Consider the following 20513-nt stretch of genomic DNA (forward strand, 5'->3'; position numbering starts at 1 on the left):
GGGGGAGGGGGTGGTTGAGTTTGCCCTCCTTACTGTTCAATTAACCTGCTAGTTAAGAACTCAACCACCGCGGAGCCCGGCGTCACCGCTTTTATACCCGTTGGCCGTCTTTCTAGAACCGACGTGTCGCGTCGCGTCATCCCGGGCCGACCCGAAGCTCGAAGCATCCAGAACAGCGGCGCGTTATTCACGCCACTCCTTGCGGCGGCCTCTGTAAGTCCCCAGGCCACACAGGGACAGTTGACAGCGCCGAGCAAGGAGGGCGCGGGGGGCAAGGCCGCACTAATCCCCAAAGACATGCGCGCGTGACGTCAGCGCTGCTAGGCCACCTGGGCGGAGCCACTGGCTAAGTTGCCTGACCAATAGGCACCTGGCTCGCACCGCGGTCCTGGCTCCAGCATGCTTTGTAACTATGTATATGTATGCACGCGATAACTGCCGTCATTTTGCACTATCACAACCTGATACGTGTAGTACAGCAATGGAAAATCTCGGTCGAGTTCATTATTTGGCAAAATCCGACGAGCGGAGTTGAAATCAGGGTGTCCACCAGGTTCCAGCAGCAAAATTCATTGACTTTTTGGTTGACTTTTGGGGTATTTTAAAAAATTCTTTACAACCAGAAATCTTAATAATTAGGCATTAATTTTTTTTAAATATGGCACACAACAATTTTTTTCAGGGTTTTATATATCGTCTTAATATTTTACATAGGGTTAATTACTGACACTACAATCAGTTTATAAACATTGAGTTTTTTCAATTCCATCTCTAATTCTAATAATTCTCTTCTTTTTTTGTCTAAGAGAAATTTTTCCTTTTTTCATTTCAAGTAACTTGATTTCGTGTGCTGCTTTTTTTCTTCTTGTTTTTAACACCTCATCCTGATCGTTTTCATTCTTAGGTCTTCCTTCATTCTTGCTGAGGCATTGCGAAATTCAAAAATCTTATATATATATTGATGAGTGAGAGAAGAAAAGCCCTCTGAAAAACCAAATGAACCAATAAACAATATAGTGGTGTAAAATTTACATTAAAGGTACTGCAATATTACATATTCTGAGTTGTAAGTACTTTTACTCTAGTCCAAAACGCATTAGTCTAAAATTAAAATACACACCTGGAAGTGAAAAGATGTGGTCATGAACCAATCTTTGAGCTACAAGAGAATTTCAACCAAAAAAAAAAAATCTTTGTTGAAAGAGAAATTTCTCTCTACTGCTGTATGTCCAGGAAAACAAATTAAGAAGCACTGGAAGAATAGGATTAACTGTTCATGTGCATCTTGTATCACTGAGCTGATCAAATTAAAAATGAACTTGTCAAGGCTTTCTTTATTCCCATTAAAAAAATTTGCAGCTTTCAACACCTCGGAATGTTCACAAAACTTTGTGAACTCTCAAGTATAATCTCTCAATTAGCAGATGCCAACTGATGGTGTGAGATAAGTCTTTAACCATTACTGAAGGAGACAAGCAAGTTGCCTCCAACACAATTATCTTTCTCAGAGAACTATAAATATTATTTAAATAATCTCTCTGAAGTAATTTCTGATAAGATTGCAAAAAAATCATTATCCTATTAGTAGTTAGTCCTATTTTTAAAATCCGTTACAATTTATTTAAAAAGAGTAAATATTATTTAAAACTTTTTTTCGTAAAACCATTTTTTATGAGACGCTCTAAAAATGCAGGGGTTGAAATTTAAAAAAAAATCAATACTACCTTAAACTTTGGTTCAAATCAAAATTTCATACAATTATTTAGTGCAAGGAATGAAATGTACTGTTCGAAGGTCAAACAAATTTATAATTACATTAATAGATGCTATGAAATCCTTGAAAGTTATCAAATGCTCATTACACTGAAATCAAAACATTCTAAACATTTTCGCTCCATTTAATACGAGATAAATGTTTAATCATTTTGGAATATTGGAAGGCATTTAGGTTGTTACCAAGATCGAGCGAGCTAAGAGTTTGGCCAGGGATGCCGGGTTGGCCTACTGTGCGTGACGTCACGCCCTAAACTTTCACCGGCGCCCAGGTCGGCCGGCTCGCTAAAGGTCAGGACAAGAGGCCCGGTGTGTCCGCCGACACCAGGCGAGGTCGTAGCCAGCACTTCTCGAGGCAAGGCGACCGGTGCAACCATCTGAACATTTTGACGTGACACGGTCTAATAAATCGATGAACGCCGGCTGCACTCACGAAAAAGTGTCCCGTAACGCACATTGTCCCGTTGCGCTCATTGTACGCTTGCGCCGCATCTATTTCTCTTCCACTCGATTGGAACAACCATCGATTTGACTTTTTCGAGGCACATTAAACTTGAAACACTCCCATTCGTTTCCTACTTTTCCTATCATCGTCCTATCCTTAACAGAATAACACAGATTGGAAGAAGTAAAAATAGCAAACATGTATAAAAGTTATAGTTAAAATAATCTCTTCGTTAAAGTAATAAACATATTTGAATTAATGAGTGCAAATTAAAGTAAATTTATCAATTAAATTGTAGATTTAATTTCACTCCTTCTTTGTATCCATACAAAATAGTGATAATTCAATAAAAATGATACAATTTTATTCATAAAAGTATGCAATCATTTCATCAGTGTTTTGTTATGACGTTGTCACGTTAAACTATCGTCCGTAAACCGACTTTACAGACAACCAATTTTTTTATGAACAAGTTGACTTTTTATTGAGCTTTAAAAGAAACTTGTCACGCCAAAATCTCACCGAACAGTAAACTTTTAGAAGCCCGACGTTTACACATAGAAATTGAAGTAATGATTTCGCTTGAGAAAAATGGAAACTATCAATTTAATTTCATTGATAATGCCCGCAGGCTTTCACGTCCATTGCCTGAAGTAGCTTGGCTTCTGGGTTGTAGCCGCGTTCTTGGCGAATAATTCACCGACGTTTCGGTCGACAATGTAGTCGCCATCATCAGGGAGTAGTTACCTACTCGGTAATACTACCTCAGTAGGTAACTGCTCCCTGATGATGGCGACTGCAATGTCGACCGAAACGTCGGTGAATTAATCGCCAAGGACGCGGCTGCAACATAGAAGCCAAGCTACTTTTATTTCATTGGTTTCGATACTTTTTTCCTGAAGTCAATTGTTTGATGCTATCGTTTAATACAAGTCATAAATACATGAAACACTCATGCTAAGTTTGTATGAAAGACATGCTTACACTAACATGTGTGTAAACCGGCATTAAAAAATTAATGCCATTTCTGTGAATGAGGCATTTATTGTAGTTTACTAATAGGATTACAATTATCCTTCCAAATAAAACTCTCTGTAACCTTGCGTAGCTAAGATGCTGTAATTTTTTTAGTCTGGCTACACTAGTGTTTCCCTTCATTTTAATCCTTCAGTGGAGTTACTCAGCTAAATGAATATGAATTAATTCATTAGCGTTTAGTTTTTTTGTTTTGAATTGATTTTTTGGGAATGGCAACTAAAATAATACTGTCAATAAAGAAAATTTAGTCTTCGTTGAAGTAGACATAACTAGGAACAGGAAAAATTCACGGTTACAGTTACCTATAGGATGGAATCCACAATCCTCTATGCACTCGGGCAAATTACACCTGTTCATTGTCTACTGGCTTCATTGAGGGTTATTCATTGGCTCAGAGTACTTCATATTAACTGCAGCCCAATCACAGAAGCATCGAAACTTTAAACGTGTTTGAATGATATCATATCGCAAAACGATTACAAGATTTTTTCCGGTCTCTAGACATTCACATTACGAAATAGTTACCTATTTTTTTTTTCCAATAAATAACCGTTAAATTAATCTAAAATTGTGAATTAAAGCTACAACGAAACTGTAAGGAAAATATTACATTTATGAAATTAAGTTAAAATGAATTAAGTTGAAGTGTATACTGTCAGTAGGTTTTGCTGGTAGAAAAAACCTACACCAAAATATTTTGTGAAAGAAGGTTAAAGTCTGGGGGTTCATCGCCTGCTCCCGAACACACTGTCTCCCTCTACTTGGTGGCGGTTATAGCTTCATGCGGTCCCTTGGGATGAAAAAGTTGTCTGCGGCACAGAAACCAAACTTCTCGCTGTCCGCGACAGCTCTCAAAGACAAGAAGTTGCCATGGCAACAGTGTCTGTGGATGAAGTCTGGCAAAACTCATAAAGACCTAAATAACTTTCTTCAAGCCACTGAGCATCCTCCACGGTGTAATTTTGATAGCGGCAATGGAATTATTTTTCAAATCTAACGACCATCCTATATTTTACTCTTCAGTGAAATTTAGGAAGTAATTTTACTTACTGCACGGAGTTTATTTAATGGCTCTTTGAGTGTATTCTAAACAAAATTTAAGTTCCCAATTGTAAACCATGTGCAAAAAAAATCAGTCACTGCACAAAATAGTTTAAATTTCAAATTTGTCAGCTAATTATACAAAAAGTATGCCTTACGTAAATATAGATTTTCATTTTGTTGAAATTCGACCACTCAAAAGGTCTAAAAGTTTAACAGTGTTAAATGTAAATATAAAATAATGACCTTGAACGGGACATAACCCTCAATCACTCGTTCATTGGCCGCTATGATTTTCAACCTTTCAGTTTCTGTTGGTTTGTCATGAATCTAGACCAGGGTTTGACAGACTTTTCAGTGAGATATTAAGTAAACAGATTCTCCAATATATGCTCCAATATAAGTGCCGCAAAATGTATTTTCTCTGTATTTACGTGTAATTTTAAGACAATAGGAGAAAAAAAAAACAAGAAAAAAAATCAAAATATTCTATTCACAAAATCAACATAAAATCTTCAAAATAAAGGCTGCTTGAGAAAAAAACACGTATATGTATATTATATATATATGTCATTAGTAGAGTTCTACTGATAAAACTTCAATTTAATTGACTAATTAATAAACTAAAAAGCACCTGACGAGTGTGGTGGCGCTCGGACTTTGTGTCTTCACCTCGAGACAGTCATCTGGGAGTTTTTAAATTTTATACCGGGACACAAGAAAAATCTCCCGGCGATCGAGGCCTCGACACCCCGGAAAAAACCTGGCACTCGGGATTTGTGTCTACCCCTCGATACAGTCATTTTGGGCTATATAGGGGGTAGTGGTGATTCGGGAGGAACTTAAATACTTTAAAAATTATACCCAGAGACAAGAAAAATCTCCCGGGGATCCAGGCCTCGACACCCTGGGAAAAACCTGGCGCTCGGACAGGTTGAGGACATGCGAGGTGACATGTGTCAGCGCTGTGAGCTGTGGAGCCTTCCGACCCCTGGCCTAGACTACCTTGGGGCGTGTCAGAACTACTGTAAACATATTGAAGACGGTGCAAGAACATACAAGTGTTCCGAGTTCAGCTTGTCGCTAAACGAACCCGCGAAACTTTCCCGGTTTCTAATAATTAGGGCAATGTATTTCTCACGGGAGGGAAAAAAATTCAACATGGTATTCCCGCCCGCTCCAGAATTTTCTTTCTTGTGATTCTTGTGATTGGCGGCCGTCCGAACTGGATGGCTAAGATTGGTGTGCCTAATCACGAAACACAGGCGATGGGACAGTGTTTTAACTCTTAGCTAGTCCCGGGATATTTTCGCGAAATATGCATGCCCCAAAGTATCTGTGTTAAAATGTTAAGTTGAAGGTTGTTAACGTCTCGTGTTAGCGTGTCGCGTGAATAATAAACCCGGCCTGTATAACTTCAGCAGAGAAGTTTACTCTCCGCCGTGCGTAGAGGAGACACCGCGCTAGAAGCACCAGCGAGCGTCGCGCCTATCATCCCGCCTCGCCGACACAGATACAATCCCACACACACGCACGACGAGTAGGCGGGAAGCGGTTACCTTGCAGGTTGGCGGCCGTGGAGGCGAGCAGGCCCTCCAGGGACCTGGAGTTGTGGTGCAGCAGCGCCTGGAAGTCCTTCTTCACCAGCAGCCTGAGGCCGGCCTCCATGGCGGGCGTGCAGCAGCTGGCCGGAGCCTCGCAGACCGTCAGGTTGGCGCCTGCGAACAACACGCACTCGGGTGTCCAGAGCTGACCCACACACACAGTACATAGAACCGGGAAAAAAATCCGCGAATTCATTTCGCGACAGGCTAACATACAAATAGTTGTACCTCAGTGCTGCCTCTGCTATTGGCTCACAACTCACCTGGATGACTCTGGGGACAATGAGAAACACCCGACCAAAGCTTTATCGAATCACAGGCCGCTACGCTGGGACGTCTCGCAAGACAGCAGCCAATGAGTGGGTGACATTTGACCTAATGTACGTAGAACTATGGAGTTCATCCTGCAGGTCATTGAACCCGCGAAATTTTTCGGTCCCTAAATATGAACAATGTCGGTAAAATGTACATTCAATTAAATAAATAAAAAATAATTTTTTAATTGAGAAAAATAATCGAGATAAATATTACATTTTAATTTATTAAATAATAATTAATAATGAAAATAAAAAATCTGAGATACAAAAGGAATTACGTTAGATTTTGATTATCTTTTACTAACATTATTGAACAGTTACAAATATTCAAAAATAAAACAAAAAAAAAACTCCGCGACCCCGGAGAAACCCCCGGAATGGCCACCGCATGGGGAGCCCTAGAAAAGAAACGGCTCCCCATTTGGAAGCCACCTGAAAATGTTTTTTTTTTTACCACCCACCGTCTCTTTGGTAGCCTGACTTGTTGCAAGGGATTGTATTCATACCAGAAATATGGAGGAGCCGGGGCACGAACCCGGGTCCTACAAGTCACAAGGCAGGCGCTCTACCCCAGAACCAGAGTGGTAGAGCGGATACTTGCAGGCTTATTAACACTAATGTATTGTTAGTACGCTTGTTAGCTCTTGTAGAAATAGCGTTAAAACTTGTCTAACCAGCGAATTTTCTAAACGCAGTAATATTTTCACACTTGTTTTTGCGATCGTGCCAATGTTTAGTAAAAATTAACATCACGCTGCATGTGTCACGTAAATGTATCACCGTACGTGACGTTTAGAGTTTAGGTTTTGGGTGACTGTGCACACGCATCAAGACTGAAGGCAAACTCCGTAAATTCACACGGCAATAGCGAGGAATATTTTTGTTCCAATTTTATTAATGTGACTAAACTGTATAACCATTTGAATGTTTAAGTTTATGAGATGACCAAGGATGTTGTAAAACACACTAACTAACGTTGCCTTGAAATAAATTTATAAATGCTAATGACCACCATAGGACTTAAAATAAACGCCTTAAAGAACATTTATAGCAACGCAACGGAAGTATTGTTCCACTTCCATCTTTCTTACGTTTCCGACAGCGATATTGGAAGAGAAGTGTTCTGAAAACACAAAAGTTTGTGTACGGAAGCCATCAATATTCTGTGTAATACATAGAGACCGGAAATATTCGCGGGTTCTTTTCGCAATATGCTGAAATGCAAATAATTGTACCTTTATGCAACTTCTTGTATTGGTTCACTGTTAACCTGGAGGACTGTGGGCCAACTCTAGACCCTCAGTCAAAGCAGTGTCGAATCACGATTCTCCCAGTTGAGAGGACTCACAAGTCAGCAGCCAATGAACAAGTGACGTTTGCCCGAGTGTGCACAGGATCGTGGAGTCTATCCTGGAGGTCGTTGAATAAGCTAATTTTTCCAGTCCCTAGCTAATACATAACGTTTTAAATTGTAAAAGTAAAAAAAAACATACTTATAAATCAAATTATAACAGTATGTTTTGTTTTCATGAAGTATCTGTGTTAAAATGTTAAGTTGAAGGTTGTTAACGTCTCATGTCAGCGTGTCGCGTGGATAATGAACCCGGCCTGTGTAGATTCAGCAGAGAAGAGAGTCGGTGCGTGCGCGCAGGTCGTAAAGAGCGCCGCCGTCGCCTGGTTGCGTGTGTGTGTGTGGTTGTTTATCCGCCGAGGGGACACGCTAATTGGCCCGCGATAGTCATCGCGACGCGACTACTGTTCCCTCCTGTCGGCTCGAGCCACGCCGCGTCTCCCAACAGGTGGTTCAGCCGCGGAGTTGGGTGGCGTGACCCTTGCCACGCGCTCTGACCACGCCTGGTCATCGTTGGAATCTCCGTCGCTCCTGCTCCAGGTCATTATTTAATTTTTATAAACCTCTCGACAAACTTATATATATGTACACACACACACAGATTAATGTTTTAACGTACCTTCTTGCTAGAGACCGGAAAAATTCGCGGATTCATTTCACGAAAGCCTGAAATTCATATGGTTATATCCTCAGTGCTGCCTCTCCTATTGGCTCACAACTCACCTGGATGACTCTGGGCCAGTGAGAAACACTCAACCGAAGCTTTATACGAATCGCAGGCCGCTACATTGGGACAACTTCACAAGACAGCAGTCAATGAGAGGGCGACATTTGACCGAGTGTACGTAGAACTATAAAGCTCATCCTAGAGATCATTGAACCCGCGAATTTTATCCGGTCCCTTCTTATCGCTAGAGACCGGAAAAATTCGCGGGTTCAATGACCTCCAGGATAGACTCCACTATCCTCTACACACTCGGGCAAATGCCAACTGTTCATTGGCTACTGACTTGTGAGTCGTTTCGAATGGGTAGCCTGTGATTCGACACTTATATGCGGGAGGGTCTCTAATTGGCCCTCAGTCCTCCAGATTAACAGTGAACCAGTGGTAGAAGCAGCAGTAAGGTATAATTATTTAAATTGTAGCATTTCACTAAATGAATCCGCGAATTTTTCAGGTCTCTGCTTATTGCCCATCCGAGGTCACTGAAATTTAGACGCATAATTTTCCGTAAAAATTGTTAGCTACAGTTAAAATACTGTAAACCTTATTACTAGGGACACCTGTATTTCGCGAATACATTTCGTGTCTAGGTACATCGCAAAACACCATAGTTTTTTTCTTGTAGTTATTGGCTGTGGTCGGCGAGAGGTGTTTTTCCGCACTTTACGGGGCCAATGGGAATGTGGATACCGTACTGCCGCACGCACACGATTCGCTATTACTCTAAGAAAAATCTACAGTGTTTTGTGACATACCTTGACACGAAATATATTCACGAAATACAGGTGTCCCTACTTATTACGTATATATACACACATACATACAGGCTAACCGGGTGAATACTTTTTTTAAGCTCATGTTTGCTGCGCGCCCAGTAAGTATGTAGTAAGAATTGTACAAAAAATTCTACAAAAATTTAGTTTCAGTTCGGTTTAAAAAAAAAAATTCACATGATTTACTCGTCAAAATTTTCCGAGGGATGACTAAACTTTTTGAGGCCCGCAAAGTCCAGGACCGTCAAAGCCTGGAACTCTCCGAAAGTCCGAGGCTCTATGCCGGACCGCGAGGCTAGCCACTGCAGGGTCGTTACCACAACGCCGAAATACCACAACGCCGAACGTACAATAACGCCGAATACCATAACGCTGAATGCCAAATTGACTAAAACGCCGACAGCTAGAACAATGATGTGTAACACAACGCCGAAATACAGTAACGCCGAAAAATTTTGATGCGGGGATGAGGGGGGGGGGGCCACAGGAGCAAAATGAAAAACCACTGAATGAATTGGTGTACCTAACCTAACCTAGGCTAGCCTAACCTAGCCTAACCTAACCTTTTTGGCAGTCCTGCAATGAAATTTTTCGGCATTAATGTATTTCGGCGTTGTGGTAATTCGGCGTTGTGGTACACAGCAGTTTTCTAGCTGTCGGCGTTGTAGTCAATTTGGCATTCGGCATTATTGTACGTTCGGCGTTGTGGTATTTCGGCGTTGCGGTGCGTCCCCGCCGCTGCAGCGGTGTTGTGTGACCGAGCCAGCGCTCTGACGCTTGGACTCGTCGTGATCAGCGCTTCCTGACGTCACTGACGCCAGCTCCTGAGTTCCCCTGTCAGCGGTGCTGTGCCGGAACAATATACGGCAGGACAAACGCGTACGGATGAGGAAATATCGCGCATTCATTCAGTCGCGAGCTAGAATGCATACCTTCACACCCTCGCACTGTGTTCGAGATTGTACCGCAGTTATTTGGACACGCCCCTCTACGACCTGTGGGGTCACGGAGTTTTGCAGCAGGATTTTTTATTGGTTTTGTTTTTTGAATATTCGTGTCTGTTCAAGCATGTTAGAATAATCGAAAGAACAAAAAATGTTGCCATTGTATTTATCATTAAAAATTACAGAGAAGAGTTAATGATATTATATACTGGTCCATATAATAAAAAAATGATAGGTATTTGAATAAGTACGGTTTTTTTTTTACATAAAAACGAATACAGGCAATAAAAATGTTGTAATTTATACCACAATCTTGAAACACAGAACCTCAACTACCTATGTTTGTTCGCTGCGTGTATTATGAGAACAGAGTTTCTCGCACACATACCCGCACTCTGGCGGCAGTATTCACGTGGCGACGACGGAAGCGCGTCTCCACGGCGTGTTGACGTGGCGGCCCTCGCCCCCCCCCCCCCCCCCCCCGGCAGGGCGCACGCACGCACGCACACGAGCCCCGACGACGGACGGCGGGTTGTCCGAGGCAGACAGACCACGCCCGCCGTCAACACTTCCGGCGCGTACGACTCACGGATCCTCGCCTTCACTTGCCTTCTTCACTGGGACCTGGGGATTGTTTCGACCGCCCAGGCAGGGGCGTGTCACTGCTGCTGCTGCTGCTGCTTCTAGCTCAAGGCTGCGGTGGACTGGCGTGTGGTCTTCTCGTCGCGCACAGGGCAAATATCAGATATCAGTAGAGACCGGAAAAATTCGCGAATTCATTTCGCGACAGGCTAAAATACAAATAGTTATACCGGAGTGCTGCCTCTGCCATTGGCTCACAACTCACCTGGATGACTCTGGGCCAATGAGAAACACCCGACCGAAGCTTTATCAAATCACAGGTTGCTACGTTGGGATGTCTCACAAGACAGCAGCCAATGAGTGGGTGGCATTTGACCGAGTATATGTAGAACTATAAAGTTCATCCTGCAGGTCATTGAACCCGCGAATTTTTCCGGTCCCTAGATATCAGTGGTAAACCATAAGATTAGTTGGAGGAGGAAAAAAAAATTGTAAATGTAAGGCCCTTTGGGTGCTTTCAATAATATTTCCCGGGCATTTAGTGACTAAAAAATTACTCTGCTAACACGCGCTTGAGCCATCTCATAAAAATTGCAGTTTTAAAAACTAGATACGGAAAACAGCACCGCTAGGATATCTTGAGTAGTTTTTCCAAATTGCGTGGTTTCTTCTGTTTGTGCCAAGGTATATTTACGGGACTCGACATCCACAGCGCGCTAAGGGTTAGTTTCCTGTGACGCTCTCCTCCGGCGAGACGATCCTTGCCGGCGCTTCTCAGTCGCCAGTCGGAGCCCGGACTGCCGTGAGCCCGTGTCTGTTGCGCCGGCGGTCCTTGAATAACTGTACTTGTTCTTTTAAGTTCGTTACGAAAAGGAGAAATGCTATTCTAAGTTAAAAAAAATTTATGTGATTTTGCAACATTTGTTTCAAAATTAAAGATAGAGATTACGGCCGAGGATATGTTGCAGTTAAAAATATTGTAACACAATCGTAACAAACGTTTAATCTTTTTTTTTTTTAATTTTGGTTCATAAACTTCAATCACCGAATGCGTCCTGGCCTTAGATGAGGTTATTTTAACAAAGAAACGGCCTAATGCCTATAATCCCTCGGTTCAGTTGACGACTAGCTCCAGCGAGGCGCTTGAGGCCGGCCGCAAGGAGCGACGTACCGACGTGACCTTGAAGCGTCTGCCGCTCCCCGGGTTAAGGAGGGAGGGGGTGGGAGGAGGGTACTGGCCACGGCGCGGGCAGACTGCAGAGTGGAGGGTGCAGGATGTCCGCAGATAATAACCCTCCCTCCTCTCGTCTGTATTCCGCGGCGAGGCCCGGCGAGGCGTCATCCTGCCCCCCCCCCCCCCGGTCCCCTGGGCCACAGGCAACAGGATGTGCAGTTCCACCGTGGATAAGTCACATTAAAGGAACTGATTTATTATATAATACAAACTGTATTATATTATATAATATATATAATCTTGTGTGTGTGTCTATTATAATTTGTGTACTACAATTAAAACAAACCACTCTTGCTAAACCTTGAAAAAAGGATTATATCCAGAGTAGTTTTAAGTAATATATATATATAACCCATAATAAATTATTCTATAAGCTATAAGTTCCATCGTGGGACACGGAGGAAACTTTGGATGTCGCAACTGCAGCAAGTTTCACCCTTTTAGCAACGCGAACAAGGAGTGTAAAAACAAGGATGTCTGCCGCGACGCTCTGCTGATGTTTTGGACTGCAGAGGCGCTGTTCCCACAGACGGTTGTTCGGACTGTTTATGGACTCTATACACCTAAGCGGGTATGTTCAAGGACTGTTTAGTCATGAAAATTTCTAAAAATTTCCACACACGACATTCTAAATGGTATAGGGAAGCGTAACAAGTCTTTCATTTAATGTTCCGCCATAAAATTATAGGGCCACCACTGAAAGTCCCACAGAGGCGCGTCACCGACTAGAAGACGACTGCGCGCCAGTTCGCTGCATGGCGCGTAGGGGCGAAGAAACGTGTGGTGCGTGAACCAGTGTCGCCCTTAGCGTCTCCAACGCTCTTAGAGCTCGTAAGTACGCCTCAATTCGCCGGCGCACTTTGCTGCTCGAATTGCTAGACACGCGGCTTCTGGCGCCTGAGAGAACAAAGTCGCTGTGTCCAGCGGTCAGCAGCAGCTGCAAGGTAAGAGCTGTTTCCAAACAGCGGCTGACTGCCGACCAGTTTCCTGTTCCTCGTTTCTGGATGTCTTTTCCGATACATCGTCAAAGAATCGGGAAGCCTATGATGTACATTCTATATTGCACAGACCCGAATACTCACGTTGGCAAGCCTTCTTTTCACAGACGAGAGAGCCACACCCGAAGTTCATGCTCGCTTTTTTCCCCCGTTCTTTCTCATTGTATAAACCGGTGTGGCATTAAATTTTGCGGTCGATAAGGATAGGTTAGTTACATTATAAATACTTTAAAACATTGTGGATGGTTGGTTATATTAGGTAAGTATAGCTACATTAAAAAATACTGTAAAATCATTTTATGGTTCCTTAGCAAATAACTTTTTAATATGTAGCTATCCAGGGCTAGGAAACAGTTTACATGATTTCACAGTATCTTTAATGTAGCTATCCTAACCAAATCAACCGTCCACAATGTTTTAAAGTAGTTATAATGTAGCTAACCTAACCTAATTGACCATTAGTTATCATGAGTTGTATATTTATTTACAATGAACAAAAAAAACCGAAGATGCACGATCGGGCGTTTGGCTCTCTCGTCTGTTAAAAGAAGGTTTGTCAACGTGAGTATTCGGGTCTGTGCAATATAGAATGTACACCATAGGCTTCCCCAAAGAATCACGAATTTGCACTCGAGCACTCAGCGCAACAGCGGCTCAAGGCACGTCATCTCCGAAGACGCCTCACTCCAATATACCGTCTCTACGAAACTTCTTCCAGGACGCTGGCTTCTTCCTAGATTTCCCGTAGCAGCGCTAAGCGTCAAATTGAGAACCGCGTGATTCCACTTTCAACTCTGCAGAAGGTCCACACGAGGATGCGGCCCATGTCGCATGCTAGAATTTCACTCGTGTCGAAAACGTGTTGTTCAATCTACAGGTGAGCGGGGAAAAAAAATTCGATATCATAAAGATAATTTTTACTGGATATTTTTTCCTTTTGGTAGTTATAAACAGAATCAATGCTATATTTGAGGGCTTCAAAATTTGTGCAAAACATTAGTACTATTTTATTGGCAAATGGTTTCGGACATAATGACTGGAGTGATTTTAATTACATTAAAAAAAAAAATACAGAATGCGAAATACTTGCATTCAAAAACGTACGATCGGAAAGCAGAAAAAATTCCATAACTCGACGCCCACTTGAAAATTCGAATTAAAAAAATTCACGCGCAGTCTGTGTCACTCGCAAAAAAAGAGTGCTAGATCAAGTGCGCCTCTCGCTAAATTAAACGTAACAATCACCGAGGTTCAGCAAGCTCCTAAAAAATAATAATAATAATATTAATCGCATCCGGCATACGTCGCATAATGAACGCTTTCACTAACAGATTGGTATTGGAATCTCGTCGCTATTTTCACGGCGGAAGAATACGCGCTCCATTATTTTCTCGCTCGCGGTTTCATACCGGCGACATAAATAAAACAAACAAGTAATTGGAAATTCCCGGTTCGCGACCCCATGGCGGGGCGCGGGAGAGGCGAAGAATGCAATGATCGCGGCTAGTTAAAATGAAATACGAGCGCCTAATGAAAACTAGGAGGGGGGGTAGGCGTTCGCAAGGGATTGAAAAGGTGGTGAAGGGGAAGAGGGAAGGTTAAAAACGAGTAAAAAAAAAACCGCGAGGAAAAGGCACATTCATCCGGCCACGGAATCGTATGCCATCCGCAAATTAATTTAGCCAGGGACAAATTAATTTTAAGCGAACGTAAGCCTCCCCCCCCCCCCCCCGGGCAAGTCGTGGAAAATGGTTAATTACGAACCGAGACTCACGCGAAGCCGTGAATCTCACACGACAATCGAAACCAATCTCTCTCTCTCCCCCCCCCCCCCCCCCAAAAAAAAATACCCCAACCATTCCACAGTAAAAGAAATATTAAAAAAATTGGCGCGTGTACTTATGTACGCACGTTAGAAGTTATTCTTACTTGGGGTGGTAAAAAAAAAAATTAATGTTTGCAAGCAAATAATTAATAGAAATAAAATGACTGGAATGATATTATAAATACTGTTGGTAAAGTATGAATTCTATCAATATAATTTTTTTATATAAATACCTGGTATTTAATATTTATTAATTTAACACGCGTATAAAATTGATTATTTGAATCAGAAAAACAAACAAGATAAATTTCAATTAATATGCCCAATGTTTATTCTAATTTAGTAATTGTAAATACATATTAACAAATAGTGATAAATAATAATGCAAATAAATTACACATACGGAAACATAACATCGCTTATATAAATACACTTGAATAAGTTTAACCAATTTCTATCACTAATATTCACAATAAATATTTTTTTTAAATATAAAACTAGTTTTCATTTAACTAAAGTATAAAATTCGAAAGCAAATAAATTTCTTATCTGTTTGTGGCTTTTATTTTCATCCTGTGAACATGAGCGAGTCCACCATGTTACCACGGCGACACCCCCCCCCCCCCATGTAACACGATAATTTGTGATAACGAACGATGGATGGTGGAGCTTCAATACATTATGATCATGACTTACGAATGACAATGGACAGGGTGTCTACAAAATCTGCAATCAAATCTCCCTGACTTTTCATGATCACTACTCCAGTTTCTCTAAATATTATAATTTTTTTATAATTAACCTATTTTGCGATTTTTTGGAATAAAAAGCTAAAGTGCAGTCACCACCATTTTTACAGCTGGCCAGAGCAAAAAAAAAAAATCAACATATCCTCGCATATGCCCTTTTAAAGCGCCGTTTAAAAGGCAAATGATTTTTTTTTTTCAAAGTCAAAGTGATGGCAGAATAAAGCATGAAATGTTCCCCTCGAATTACTACTACCTCTGGGGAATTTCCAATACTTTACCCGGATTTCAAGCGAACTTCCCTGACCAACAACCAACTCCAACTTCCCTGACTTTCCAGGATGTTGCCCTTCTGAATTTAGTTGAACATTGCAGAATACAGCTGGATACAGTTAAATACTGTAGGACGACTATAAGTTGTAAAATGATAACGAATGTAGTTCTGCCTATCATGAAGTATAATAATATCGTAGGGACTGGAAAATTTCGCGTATTCAATGACCTCCAGGATAGACTCCAAGATCATGTGTGCATACTCGGGCAAACGCCACCTGTTCATTGGCTATTGACGTGTGATGCGTCTCAAATGGGAGAGACTCGTATTCGATACCGCTTTGACCGAGGGTCTGTAATTTGCCCACAGTCCTCCAGGTTAACAGTGAACCAATAGCAGAAGTCGCATAAAAATACAATTATTTGCATTTTAGCGTGTCGTGAAATGAATCCGCGAATTTTTCCGGTCTCTAATAATAGCCTACGTCATAATTGTTGTTGACGATGGATGTGTGATGTGCGACGAGCGACTCATCTCGAGGCACGACGCTGATAGGACGAATGAGCGCGGAAGCTGACAGATGGTTCCCAGTAATCTCCGCGGGACGATGACTGCGGTCTGACTGGGCAGGATGATTCATCTGTGGTCCTCCACTGCCTTCCGCCGAAAGGAGGCGAAAGAACAGCGAAACACCCCAGTGCTGAACACGGGAAGAAACATTTTTTTTTTTCAAAAACAGAAAAATACAGAAATGCTTGATGGTGACAATAAATTAATTTTGTAGGGACCGATAAGTGTTAGCGATACCAAAAATATTAAAATATGTGTTTTAAAGACGGAAATTATTCCAATTTTATATACACACACACACACACACACAGTCCACATTCTGGAAAGCCAGGGAAGTTGAAATTGGTCATGGGAAGTCAAGGAATTTACTTTGAAAACTGAAAAAAGTCATGAAAATTCCACGTTGATAGTAATTCAATGGGGAAATGTAATGCTCCAGTCTGCCATCACCCAGACTTTGAACACGTGTTTTTTTTAAATGGTTTTTTAGCGCATACTCACACACTGTAAAATAACGTCTGCCAGGTTTTGTTAGAACTATACAGCTATACGAATGATGAAGACTGAACTTTATTTATTTCAGAAAATTGCAAATATGTCAATTATTCATCAGGAAAGTGTTTAATTTTGGTCGTGGAAAGTTATGGAAAAGTTAGTGACATTTTTCTGTGTGAACACTCTAGTATACAGACCACCTAAATCCAAATCCTATTTGGGTATACTAGGGGTTTTAGTTTTCACATTATCTTTTTAATTTATTTTTCTTCCCCTTTTTATTCTTTATCTTTGTTTCTATAGGGCCCTCTGTCTTCATGCTATATATTTTCTCTCTTTTGTCGAGAAATATTGTCTTCCAATTGCAATATCTTCTTTATAATTATGATTCATAAATTTAAAAAAATATATATACATATTTTAATACTGCATTCATGTCCGGGTATAGCAGCAACGAACATGCCTGACTTTGTACGCGTACTTGACTAGAGGGTTCTGGCCACCTCAAGTCGAAGGATACGCCAAAATCTCGTTCAGCATTGCAGCCCCCATCATGTCACTGCGTATCTCTGTTACCCTGAAGATGGCGACCGCACTGTCGACAGAAACGTCAGTAAACTCTGTAACGGTTTGAACTCACAAGCCAAGTGTTGCTACTGAACAGTTCTAAAGTCACTACTAAGTGTTTACTTCCTCACACAATATAAACCACTTCCTTCAAGGCAAATAAAAAAATTATCCACAGAATATTTTACTTAAGTTAATTAGATCTAAAATTAAATCAACGATAGTATTAAACAATTGCATTACGCATATTAAAATTACTTATATATTTGGTTTATTTATACATGAATATTTATGAATATTTATCTATGTTTACAATAATGACTTGTAACACAAACTTTACTTTATAGCAATAGTAGTTGACTTCGTCATCAAGATACTTGTTTCAATATTTAAAAGACAACGAAACTAGCTTCTACTTCAAATATACACATTAAACTAAAATTTTCTGCAACATGTATAAAGAAAAACTTTGGTTATTCGCAAAAAAAAATTAATCGTTGTGACAGTGTTTTTTGGATGTTATTACAAAACTTCTGGCTGGATTCACTTCTACGAAACACTTTAAGCTTTGGACGCAGAACGCGACCGATGACTCACCAGCAATGCGATTACGAGCGCGCGACGAATAAAGCGCGAAAACAAATTCAGTAAAAGGGCGACGCGGAGTATCGGGATTCCCTATTCCCCGACGTCGAGGGAAAAAAAAACTCTGAGGAGAGATATTACTGCGAAATAACAGCAAACCCAGATTTGATATATACTTCAAGAGCAATATCTGTTTGGGTCGCAGCCGAGTGGGAAGCAGTGAAGGAGAGGGGGAGAGGAGGAGAGGAAGAGAACACGCTGCGAACGAGGAAGATGACTTGCAGGCAGAAGGGAGAGAGAGAGGGAAATAAAAAAAAGTCCGGGAAATTCGAAAGATACGCCGTGAGCCTCGGAAAACAGCTTTGATCTTCAATTGTCGAAGATAAAATGTTTATGTTCCGCACAACTCGCCTCTCCGGAGAGCCCCGCGGAAGAATTTCCTAACGAAATACAGACATTCCTTTTGCGATATCTATCGATTTTCGGTGGGTAAAAGCCAGGTGATTGTTCTTTTATGAAACGCTATAATCCAGACGTTGCGGCGTTTCAAAAGCCCGCGGGGCAATACTTTCTTTGAAAGATAATAACCATAGTTTCATTCCTTAATCTTTGCAAGAAACGGTTTTATAAACCTAGATGTACTATGCATTTTAAAAATAAGCATCGCGGATGAAATAAAAGAACTTACTTCTTATCGGGTAGTGAAGCGACATTTAGAAGCAGCAATTAGTTTATATATATTATATATATAGGTTTTTAACCCAAATTAGTATTGAGGATGCCTTAGTCCTAAAGCCGATGTAGGTATACAAGAGCATTTTAAGCCCTCATTTCATAATCGTCACAAGATGCTAATAAAAAAATAAAATTATTTAATTGAAATTTCGAGTAGTTTGCAGGAAAAATATGTTGTAAGAAATAAATTGACTTAGAAAATCCCCTTAAAATAGCACAGAAATCTCACAAATCACCGTCTATTTGAAATTTTTGATTCTTCACAATGTGAAGATTTTCTTAAAGAGGGAGATGGAAAATTAGATTATAGAAGCAATTAAGCATGTGTTAACCAGATATGGAAACTCTGAAAAGCAACCCATAGTTAAGTTGACCAGGACGCAATTAGTTAATCAAAAATTAGGATTATAAATAATTGTTTGACTTTTTTCAAATGGCAAATAACAAGTAGCATATATCTTACGATGACAACAGATACAAAACACAAAGTTTAAATAATGGAACATCCGAAGAAATTGTCCTTTATAAAAATTAAAGCATGAAAATGAGGTAGCCCATAAAAATTATTAATACTAAGATCGCGGAAGCTGATAAATGGTTCCCAGGAATCACTTCATGGGATGAAAGCAATCCACCTCACTGTAATTATTTTTTTTTGTAAATGGAACATAAATATTCATGTAAAATTACATACATTTGTACATTTACATGAAAACAACTGTATCACTACAAATTAGTGTTAGCAGTTGTACTGGGTTCTGATTATTACCCAGGAAATTATACTTTGTGATGTCCCAGTACATCCAATAGCTAAAGTTATTTGTAAAAAGCTCTCCAGTATTAACTGCGCACATAAGCAAGACAGAACCAAAAAAAAGTCAAATTATTGATAATGCGATTATCTCTAACATTATGCTTGAATGAAAAATCAATTAAAATATAAAATTATATGCCAAATTTCGTAATAAATACTCAGCATTATCTCGAGAAACGTATATCATGTAAGTTATGCAAAAATGACCATAACCATGTGTTGTACGAAGACAATATCTTTCCTGTGGAATTAAAAAAACAATTTCTGGAAAAATTGTTTCCAAAGGAATCTTTTGTAAAAGTACAAAAAAAAATCCTGTGTGGGCAGCCCGATGCTTACGTTGCGTTGCGTTGCTTTCGGATTGCGTGATCTATGAACGGATATTTGTAAAAAAAAAAAAAAAAAAAAAATCGCACTGACTAACACTTTTGCCAGCTGCGTTTCTCAAGTAGTCTCCGAACCGGGCCTGAACCATCCATCACCTTTTCCCTAACCTAACGAAAATTACGTGTATTTGTTGGGAGGGTTCTGGGTCGGGGAAGACTCTTAGGTGTAGGGTTAAATGAGGTTCGATACAGGACGGGAATGCAAGAAGAGTTGGTCGCGGCCTACATCGGGTGGTTGTGCGCACAGAACATGGAGGGAGGGAGATACAGAAGTGCGACTCTTTAACTGGAAACTGAAACCATGTTTCGGGCGACATGTGACGCTATCTGTTGGGTGGGTCAGTAACTAAAAAAAAAAAAAAAAAAACTCGGGATGAAGATTCTAGTACAAAGTTTCATGTTAGTAAAGTTAATTTATCTACTTGTCTAGTTACTTGGGTAAAAATGATTTCAAATGTGCGAAGAACACTGAAGGCTATTTTGGTATTAAAAATGTCATGTTACGTAGAAATGAGTAGGAGAAACAAACATTTCTGGTTTGCCATACCAAAAAATATGTAGGTGTCAAAAATGGAGTGAATTGATTTTCACCGGCTTGCTTGCCTGACGATAGCGTATGCATTACTTCTCACAATCAGTGTGGCAGTTGTTAGCAATATTACATTATGAAAGCCACCATCTAGCGGACGGGC

The 20513-nt window shown here is 40.6% G+C and overlaps 1 protein-coding gene across 1 annotated transcript in view; it reads right to left on the reverse strand.

The window, feature by feature from the left end:
• The window catches only part of LOC134532042 (glypican-5), a 415253-nt gene that overhangs the window by 239266 nt on the left and 155474 nt on the right, over window positions 1-20513 (reverse strand). Inside the window, exon 2 of the mRNA XM_063368192.1 lies at window positions 5857-6015. Within this exon, the coding sequence (XP_063224262.1) occupies window positions 5857-6015 (159 nt within the window). The remainder of the gene's footprint in view (window positions 1-5856; window positions 6016-20513) is intronic.

Source organism: Bacillus rossius, chromosome 5 (assembly GCF_032445375.1).
Source record: "Bacillus rossius redtenbacheri isolate Brsri chromosome 5, Brsri_v3, whole genome shotgun sequence".
Lineage (NCBI taxonomy): Eukaryota > Metazoa > Arthropoda > Insecta > Phasmatodea > Bacillidae > Bacillus > Bacillus rossius.